This window comes from Lactuca virosa, chromosome 9 (genome assembly GCF_052849685.1).
Source record: "Lactuca virosa cultivar CGN04683 chromosome 9, Lactuca_virosa_CGN04683_v6, whole genome shotgun sequence".
Classification (NCBI taxonomy): Eukaryota; Viridiplantae; Streptophyta; class Magnoliopsida; order Asterales; family Asteraceae; genus Lactuca; species Lactuca virosa.
The window spans coordinates 185,990,398-186,000,034 of NC_136434.1; the positions used below are offsets into that span (position 1 = coordinate 185,990,398).

At 41.4% G+C, this 9,637-nt stretch overlaps 1 protein-coding gene across 1 annotated transcript; it reads right to left on the reverse strand.

Annotated features, from left to right (window-relative positions):
• Positions 1–4,255: 4,255 nt before the first annotated feature.
• On the reverse strand, positions 4,256–8,061 carry LOC145140095 (uncharacterized). Its single transcript, XM_079073698.1, has 4 exons — positions 7,771–8,061; positions 5,588–6,516; positions 4,733–5,546; positions 4,256–4,423 (listed from the first exon to the last, which is right to left on the reverse strand). Exons 1-4 carry the CDS (start codon positions 8,059–8,061, stop codon positions 4,256–4,258), a joined length of 2,202 nt encoding a protein of 733 aa, XP_078929824.1.
• Positions 8,062–9,637: the final 1,576 nt, after the last annotated feature.

Here is a 9,637-nt window from a genome sequence, read left to right on the forward strand (position 1 = left end):
GATGCAGATTGCGTATGAAAGGGCATGCACCTTTCTAAAAGAGATTGTGTGTGATTTTTCAAGGATCGATGCGGACATCCACCCGACACTTGCTCAAAAGTTCAATCTTCCTTCCCTTGAACCAGCTCCGGTCCTGACTGAAGGCTTTCAAGAAAGATCCCTTGGAGCAACCAACTTCCCAGATCTTGCAGTCATTTTCAAACGCAAAAATGATGAAACAAAATATTTCATCCCAATGACTGCCATAAACCGCATGACCCGGAAGCAATTGGATATCACTCAGACTGTAGTCAACAAATCAAAACACACAACTGCTGAAGTGAAGTTTGAAATTTCAAGGAGAATCGCATGGCTTAAGGAAGTCATGCAATTTTGGTGGATTCTCATCAAGTTCCTCAAGCTCAACACCTGAAAGAAAAGTTGAAGAGGTCACTTTGGGTGGAAATTGTTGAAACATACAAGTGACCCTCTTAAACTTTATCCAAACCGCAGCCATCATCTTATCCGCAACCACTCTAATCAGCAGTCAAGCATCGCTACCGCAGCCATCTTAGTCATCAGCACTTAGTCTTAGTCTTTTATCTGTTTTTCTTTAAGTACTTTCTTTTATCCAATGTACCCTGTGTGGCAACTCTTAACAGATAGGACTTTTGTAATCTTCGAGACTCTATAAATAGAGTTCTCTCTTTTTGATTAAAAACACTTCTCTTACGCATCTGAACCTTATCACTCATCTTACTCTCTTCTTACTTATCACTTAAATAGAATCGTAACTGTTTGAAATCTCTCTTCGGAGCAAGTCTTTCACTTAGTAACTTGGTCTGATTGCATTCCTTGTTATGAATCAACTTAAGTGTATACTTGATATAATACTTGATGTCTTTTATATTTCCTTATATTTCCGCAACTAATCACCTAACTATCAACTTATATTATTGTTGAGCTTTATGATCCTTTGAGATTAACTTTAATTTCCGCAATATAAACTTGTTCTAATGTTTGTTCAAGTGTGTTTCTCAAGTTTTTCTCTCAACACCAACCAATGTTGTTAAAAAGTGCTTGAACTCCCTCAAGCACTCCAAGAGTTTCGAAAGACTCTCGATGGCGAAACTTGGTTGATTTGACATTGCGCTTGTTGGAAACAAGAAAGTCATACGTTTTGAGGTCGTCACGATTCAACAAACGAAATGGGGGGTCATTGGATTTGCCTTTCGACCCACCCTTAGATCAACTAGCTCTGGTTTTGGCACGCTTAGACATTGACTCGGAAAAAAAAGTTGGAAATAATAATCTTCAAATCACACCAAAGACCACACATGTGACTACACAATTCCAACAACAAACGCGTATTTAACAAACAAATAATCAAGTTAAAGGAACGAGGGTACCTAATTTGCTTAAACCCGGGACAAATGGTAGAAGCAGAATGAGATCCACCAAGCGATTCTCCAAGACACACCCCAAGCTTATGATTTTGCTCCGTATTTGACGCTTGAATTGCTAAAACAACCCCACAAACGAGCTTCAAGATGATTTTCCGACGACTAGAGTTGCGGCACCCGGAATTTGACGAAAATTTTTGGTGAGTTTTTTGGGGAAAAATTGGTATGGTTAGAAAGCTCTTGATGAGAGAAGCAAAACCCCATGCTCGGAATCTCCAATGGTGGCCGGAGTTGGCCGAAAAATGCGAAAGAAGGTGGTGGTGGGTGGTGGTGGCGCCCGGAATTCCAGCCACAGATCGGGCCGGATTTTGGGTGGGGTTTGTAGAGCTTGGAAAATGGGAGAGAATGGCGGTGGTTTGACGAGATTCCGACCGGAAGAACTCCGGGAAATTAGATTTTTGTGAGAAGTGGGTTTTGGTGTTCTTGAGAGTTTGAGAGAGAATGCTGAGGTTGTGTAGGGTTAGAATGAAGAAGAAGAGTGAAAGGGATGTTTAATCTTTAGTCAATAGAGGTCAAACCCGGTCAATGTTTGGTCAACTCGTTAAATCCCCTAGTCAAATAAAGTCAGACGAGTCAACAGCTTAAAAATTCAGTCAATCGACCAACACGCGGGTAGGGCGCGGGCCGCATGCTGGCCGCGTCTAGCCACTCGAAAAGTTCTAGTATCAAGCGCGGGTGCAGCTCGGGTCGCATGGAGGCCGCGGGAACTGAGGCGACTGAAAAATAAACTAAGTGTTTAAACCCTCCACAGGGGCAAGGCGCGGGCCGCACGGAGGTCGCGTCTAGCTGTGAGAAAACCACTGATCCTATACGCGGGATAGGCACGGGCCGCGTGCTGGCCGCACTTGCTGAACGATATTCGCACCATAGACCTACGCGGGCCGCAGGCCCTTCCTGTGGGTCAAATTTTGATTTTTCTAAAAACTTGATTTTTAGCTCAAAAAGATCCCCGTAAGGCCCCGGTTCCAAAATTTTCGACAAAATTGGAATAAAACGGGGAATGAAGGGTGAAACCCTTCAAAAATTTATTTTCAAAATCCCGAAAACGCTTTTTAAAACGATTTATTTGGATTTGGAAAAGGATGAAAGCATAGCTTTCCAAAAATGCCCTTCTTTAACGTCTTTGGCGAGACATCTTCCTTGCTTGCTTCAACACATCGAGACATCCAAATGGATGATTTCAAGAGCATTAGCATTGAAACCTTCATAGAATGGCTTCAAACGGTGCCCATTGACTTTGAAAATTGGTCCCGTCTTTTCACTTTGAACTTCCACCGCCCCATGGTCAAAGGTCTTTATCACAACAAAAGGTCCGATCCATCTTGACCTTAGCTTTCCCGGAAATAACTTCAATCGTGAATGGTAAAGTAAGACCCTATGCCCCGGTTCAAAATGCTTCAGGGTGATGGACTTGTCGTGGAAGAGCTTCGTTTTCTCCTTATAAATCCTTGAGTTTTCATAGGAGTCATTTCTCAATTCTTCTAGCTCTTGGAGTTGAAGCTTCCTATGTCTTCCCGCCTCATCAATATCGTAATTGCACTGCTTGACCACCCAAAATGCATGGTGCTCTAATTCGACGGGTAGATGACATGGATTTCCAAAAACCAACCTAAAGGGCGACATTCCTATCGGGGTCTTGTAAGCGGTCTGATAGGCCCATAAGGCATCATCAAGCCTCAAACTACAATCCTTCCTTGTCGGATTCACTGTTTTCTCTAGAATACTTTTCACTTCACGATTTGAAACTTCCGCTTGACCGTTCGTTTGAGGGTGGTAGGCGGTTGAGACATGATGGGTCACGGTGTACTTCTTCAATAAAGCCTCCATCATCTTGTTGCAGAAATGCGTCCCTTGATCACTGATCAACGCCCTAGGCACACCAAACCTCACAAAGACATTAGATTTTAAAAAGTCGATAACTGTTTTGGCATCATCCGATCTTGTGGCTTTGGCCTCAACCCACTTAGAAACATAGTCAACCACGAGCAAGATGTAAACGTTGCCAAACGAAACGGGAAATGGGCCCATGAAATCAATCCCCCATACGTCAAAAATTTCACAAACAAGGATTGGATTTTGTGGCATTTGATTTTTTTGTGAAATGTTTCCCGTCCTTTGGCACCGTTCACAGCTTTTACAAAACAGATAACAATCGCGTGACATGGTTGCCCAAAATAGTCCACGCTCAAGAACCTTTCTTAAGGTTCGGTTAGGTCCGAAGTGTCCCCCACAAGCAAATTCATGACAAAATTGTAAAATAGATTGATGTTCTTGTTGGGGCACACATCTCCTAATGATTTGATCGGGACAATGTTTCCACAAATAAGATTCATCGCACACATAGTATTTTGCATCACTTTTGAGCTTGTCTTTTTGAGCACGTGAGAATGTGTCGCGATACCTTTTTGTGACCAAAAAGTTAACGATATCGGCATACCAAGGAGTAGATTGAATAAGCGAAAAGAGATGCTCATCCGTAAACTCGTCCCGCAATGGGAGGGAGTTTCATTTGAAGTGATTCGGCTTAGGTGGTCGGCAACAAGGTTCTCACATCCACTCTTGTCCTGAATCTCCAAGTCAAATTCTTGTAACAATAAGATTCACCGTATGAGTCTTGGCTTTTCATCTTTCTTTGTCATCAAGTACTTGAGAGCCGCATGACCCGAATACACTATGACTTTGGTACCAAGTAGGTATTGCCTAAACTTCTCCAAAGTGAACACTATGGCCAATAGCTCCTTTTCTGTGGTAGAGTAGTTGCTTTGAGCATTGTCTAGTGTCCTTGATGCATAATAGATCACATGGGAGGCTCTTCAATTCTTTTGACCCAAAACGGCGCCAATAGCATAATTGCTTGCATCATACATGATCTCGAAGGGGAAATCCCAATTTGGTGCTTGTATGATGGGGGCGGATGTAAGCAATTCCTTGAGCTTGTCAAAAGCTTCTTTGCACGCCTCATTGAACTCGAAATCGACCTCCTTTTGTAAGAGTTGGCATATTGGTCTTGTTATCTTTGAAAAGTCATTGATGAATCGTCGGTAGAAACCTGCATGGCCCAAAAAGGAACGAACTTCCCGAACACAAGTCGGGTAAGGTAAGCTTTGAATAACATCAATCTTGGCCTTATCTACCTCAATTCCTTTCTTTGACACAATGTGACCCAAAAAAAGACCTTGACTCACCATAAAATGGCATTTTTCAAAGTTTAAAACCAAATTTGTTTCAATGCATCTTTTCAAAATTTTGGTGAGATTGGTCAAACACTCTTGAAAGGAGTTGCCATATACCGTAAAATCGTCCATGAAAACTTCAATTATATTTTCAACATATTCCGAAAAGATACTAACTATACAACGTTGGAAAGTGGCCGGAGCATTACATAATCCAAATGACATTCTCCGGTATGCAAAAGTGCTAAATGGACATGTAAATGTTGTCTTTTCTTGGTCTTCCGGCGCCACCGGTATTTGGTGAAAACCGGAGTACCCGTCGAGACAACAATAGTGAGATTTCCCGGCCAACCTTTCTAACATTTGGTCGATGAAAGGTAATGGAAAATGATCTTTTCTTGTGCTTGCATTGAGTTTGCGGTAGTCAATACATACTCTCCACCTGTTTTGCACGCGGGTGGGGACCATCACACCTTTGTTGTTCTCGACTACCGTGATTCCCGTCTTCTTTGGAACGACTTGCACCGGCCTCACCCACTTGCTATCCGAGATTGTATAGATCATTGTCGCATCAAGGAGCTTCAAAATCTCTTTCTTGACCACTTCCATCATTGGTGGGTTCAACCTTCTTTGTGCGTCTCGGCTTGGCTTGCATTCGTCCTCCATCAAGATCTTGTGCATACAAGTGGAGGGGCTCAATCCCTTGATATCTGCAATCGTCCAACCCATGGCTTCTTTGTGTTCCTTCAACACATTGAGGAGTTGCTCTTCCTCAAATTCGGTTAGATGAGTCGAAATGATAACCGAAAGAGTCTCGTTCTTGCCCAAGTAAGCATACTTCAAGTGTTGAGGTAGGACCTTCAATTCCAATTCCGGTGGTTGAATACGGGATGGTGGCAACTTTGTATGGGTTGGAGGAAACTCAATTTTTCTAATCTTGTGGATTTCTTCATCTCTAAAGTATTGACCAACCTCTCAATCTCCGAATCCAAAGAATAAAGCTTTAATTGCTCGGCTAGCTTCCCACAATCAAACCCCTTGCTTAAGATCATTTCCAACACATCACCATTAGACAACTCAAACCATTCTTGGCCTATTGGCTCAACAACATCAACAAAGTACAAAGATGAAACATCACTAGGATATCTAATGGCATCATAAATATTAAAGCTTATTGTTTCACCATCAAACTCCATTGTCAAACTTCCTGCATACACATTGATCTTTGTCCTATCCGTCTTCAAAAACGGTCTCCCAAGTAAGATTAGAGCCGATTTGGAGGATACTTGCTCATCTAGATCAATTACATAGAAATCCTCCGGAAAGACCAATTGATTCACTTGCACCAAAACATCTTCTAGAACACCTCTAGGGAAGACACTCGATTTATCCGCAAGAGAGATTATGACACCGGTTTCACTTAAGGGCCCAACATTCAAAGATTCATACACCAAATAGGGCATGGCATTAATAGAAGCACCAAGATCAAGCATGACACTACTAAAATTTACAACCCCAATCTTGTAAGGAACCGTAAACATTCCGGGATCTTTGCATTTGGGTGGAAGTTTCCTTTGTAAAACCGTGGATGCGTTTTCATTCATCAAAATTTTCTCATTTCCCTTCAACTTCCTCTTGTTGGTACAAAGTTCTTTCAAAAACTTTGCATACCTAGGGATTTGCTTGATTGCATCAAGTAAAGGGATGTTTACTTCCACCTTTCGAAAGGTGTCCAAAATCTCTTTCTCCTCCATGTTCTTTTTCGAAGTTGCAATTCGGGTGGGGAATGGCGGTTGAGTGGCTATTGGTGTCACTAGAGGGGTAGTCTTCTTTGGGACTCCGGCTTGTGTAGCGGTCTTAACAACGGGATCCTCAATAGGAGTGACCTCTATTTCTTCCTCCTATTCCATTGACTTCTTCTTCGAACTACTTTCTCTAGTTTGTTTACCACTTCTCAAGGTCACCACATTAACATTTGGGTTCTTTTCGGTTTGAGAAGGGAGTTTGCCATGGGACTCCAACTTGCTTATATATGTAACTATATCTCCCATTTGTGCTTCAAGGTTGGAGATACTAGTTCTTGTCTCTTTTTGGAATTGTTGGGTACTAGTGGCTAAGGATTTGGAAATGTCTTCAAGAGACATTCCGGAGCTACTTGGTTGGGATTGAGGAGGTTGTTGATGATGATGTGGAGGATGCAGTTTGGGTTGATAGTGTGGTTGTGGATGTTGGTAATGAGGTTGTGGTGGTGGATAGGAAGGTCTAACCAATGCATTTTGAGGTAATGGTCTTGGGTTGTAGTTCATGTTGGGATTTGGCTTCTAACTTGAATTATATGCATTTTGGTAACCGGATGGCTTGTTGTGGTAATTTTGGAACTCTCCCGTGGCAATTACATGTTCCGCATCTTCTTGAAGGATGGGACACATATCCGTAGGATTTCCCATTGTTGCACATATTCCACAAACCATCACTTGTGGAGTTTGTCCCATGGCTAGCTTTTGGACAACGGAGGTTAAGTCTTTGATTTGAGACTCTAGGTTTGATGTTCCTACTTCATTGACCTTATGTGGTGTGTCTCTTTTCATATCTTGGTACGGGCCAAAATGTTGGGAGTTCGCGGCTATGGTGTTGAAAAGTTGTCTTGTTTGTTGTGGATTTTTACTAAAGACATCACCACCACTTGAGGCATCAACTAGTCTTCTCTCCATTGGCAATAATCCCTCATAGAAGTGTTGAATGAGGAGTTGTTCCGGAATTTGGTGTTGTGGGCAACTATAGCACAAGTTGTTGAACCTCTCCCAATAATCATGAAAAGTCTCATTTTGACCTTGGCGGATTCCACAAATCTCATTTCTAAGACTTGAGACTCTTGAAGCGGGATAGAACTTATCAAGAAAAGCTCTTGCCATGTCGGTCCATGAGTTGATTGACCCCGGGGGAAGATAGAATAACCCATCCTTTGCTCTATCGGCCAATGAAAAGGGGAATGCCCTTAGCTTGATTTGGTCATCGGTTGACCCTTGTGGCTTCATACTAGTGCAAATAATGTGGAACATCTTCAAGTGTTTAAGCGGGTCTTCATTCTCTAATCCATGAAAAGTTGGAAGGTGATGGACTAGACTTGACTTCAATTCCGAACCTCCTTCCAAAACCAGATAATTGATGCCGGTTGGATTTTGTGTAACATTTGTTTCCATCATTTGCCTCAAAGTTCTTTCGGGAGCTTCTCCTCTGTCCGCCATTGCAATTGGTTCAATAATGGGTGGATTTTGTTGTAAAGGTGGTGTTTTGGGAATTTCTTGGTGATGGTCGGGACTAGAATCGGGTTCCGTGTCACTTGATGAAGCGGTTTCAACCTCCGAATCCCCGTAAGGATTTGAAGTTTGACCACGTTCTATTCTCTTTTCCTTCGCCAAACGTCTTGCTTCTTTTTCAATTTCCATATTATAAATCAAAGCATCTGTACGTTGAGATCTGGGCATAGAGAAACAAATTGATTAAAAATAAACCAATCCCCGAAAACAGCGCCAAAATTTGGTGGTTGTCGAGGCCAACAAAAATAAATAAACCTGAATCTTATACACTAAAATAGTGTATAATGGTAAAGGGGCCGATCCACGGAGATTGGTTGAATTTATAACTCTATGGAAAATCTCTTTGCAAAAGTACTTGTAAAATGACAATAAAATAAAAATGGGGGTTTTGATCTTTTTGAAATACTTAAATTAAAACTAGAATTAAACTAGAACTTAAATGAACAATTTGGCAAAAATAAGAATTTGATGTGAAATCAATAAGAGAAAGATGGTTGACTTAAGGTTTCCACACTTTGACTTTTGATGAACATATCATTAGAATCCAATGGTGCAATACTTGATTTAAACCCTTAATTTGGCTATAGTAAGCCAAGGAGCTTGAGATTACCTAGACTTTTCTTAGTTGTTGAAATGGTTAGAGAAGCTCATAACAATTTCCTTAGTCAAAGTCACTAATTCCAGTAAGCATGTAATTAGTGAAAGTCAACTAGCATTAAGAACCAAAAAGTCACCAAATCCAATAGGAGTCAAAAGCTTCCACTACCATGTTTGAGAAAATATTTTTATGATTGTGTGAAGTAAAACTAACACAAGAATCACTTGTTGCTTTCTAATTTGAAGATCCTTTACTTAATCAAGAAATTAGCCAACTAATCACCACAAACACGTTTAAACTCATGAATAAAAACATACAAGCAATGATAAGATGTTAAAAACACAAAACATTTTCATAAAGATTCAAACACAAATTCATGGATTCTTCAATATTCAACAAAAGTTCAAAGGATTCAACAAAAGTCAACCAAGATTTGTTTAGCCAAGCATGGCTAAACTCAAGAAAACAAAGTTAGATAAGATTGTACCAAACATTTGACAAGAATCAAGAGATAAAAAGATGAAGTTCTTCAAGGTTTTTTGGTCTTCAAAGTGCTCCAAAACTCCAGAGAGAGTGCCTCCAAATTGGATGTAAAAGATAAGGCTGAAGAGGCACACCAACCTTCCCAATATAGAGCTCCAAATGAAATCCCGAAATTGCCCCTGCAGGAACCCAGGCGGGCCGCATGGATTCTTACGCGGGCCGCTTGACTATGACGGAGTTTTTGGGCTTCTTCAAGTTTTGGGCCCCCACAGCTATTCCATTGGCCCAGTTCGAGTCCGATCAGCTTCTAGCCCATTTTTCTTCAAGTCCTCTTTAATTTGAGCCCAATTTGACTTTTCCAAATCCTCCAAAGCTCTTGTAATCGCCCGATCATCAGCCTCCGCACACTCGAAAATTCCCCCCTGCATCTTGCAAATTTAAAGTTTAATTCTTCCAAGCCTTCAAATAATTGACAAGCCCACTTCCTGCATCATCTCCATAGCCATCAAGCCCAAAGTCCCCATTGCCCTTCTAGTCAATCACCTCCCAAAAATCCCGCTCCGCTAGTCTCCAAAAAATCTGCAATAATGCTCAAGAAACTAGAAAGTACCCGAAATGGTCATA

Coding starts and splice junctions, on each gene's coding strand:
- LOC145140095 (XM_079073698.1), bottom strand. CDS start 8,061: ATGGAAATTGAAAAAGAAGCAAGACGTTTGGCGAAGGAAAAGAGAATA. Junction 6,517..7,770: donor CAACCGGCATCAATTATCTG/GTTTTGGAAGGA, acceptor TCAATGGAATAG/GAGGAAGAAATAGAGGTCAC. Junction 5,547..5,587: donor TTGGATTCGGAGATTGAGAG/GTTGGTCAATAC, acceptor CCACAAGATTAG/AAAAATTGAGTTTCCTCCAA.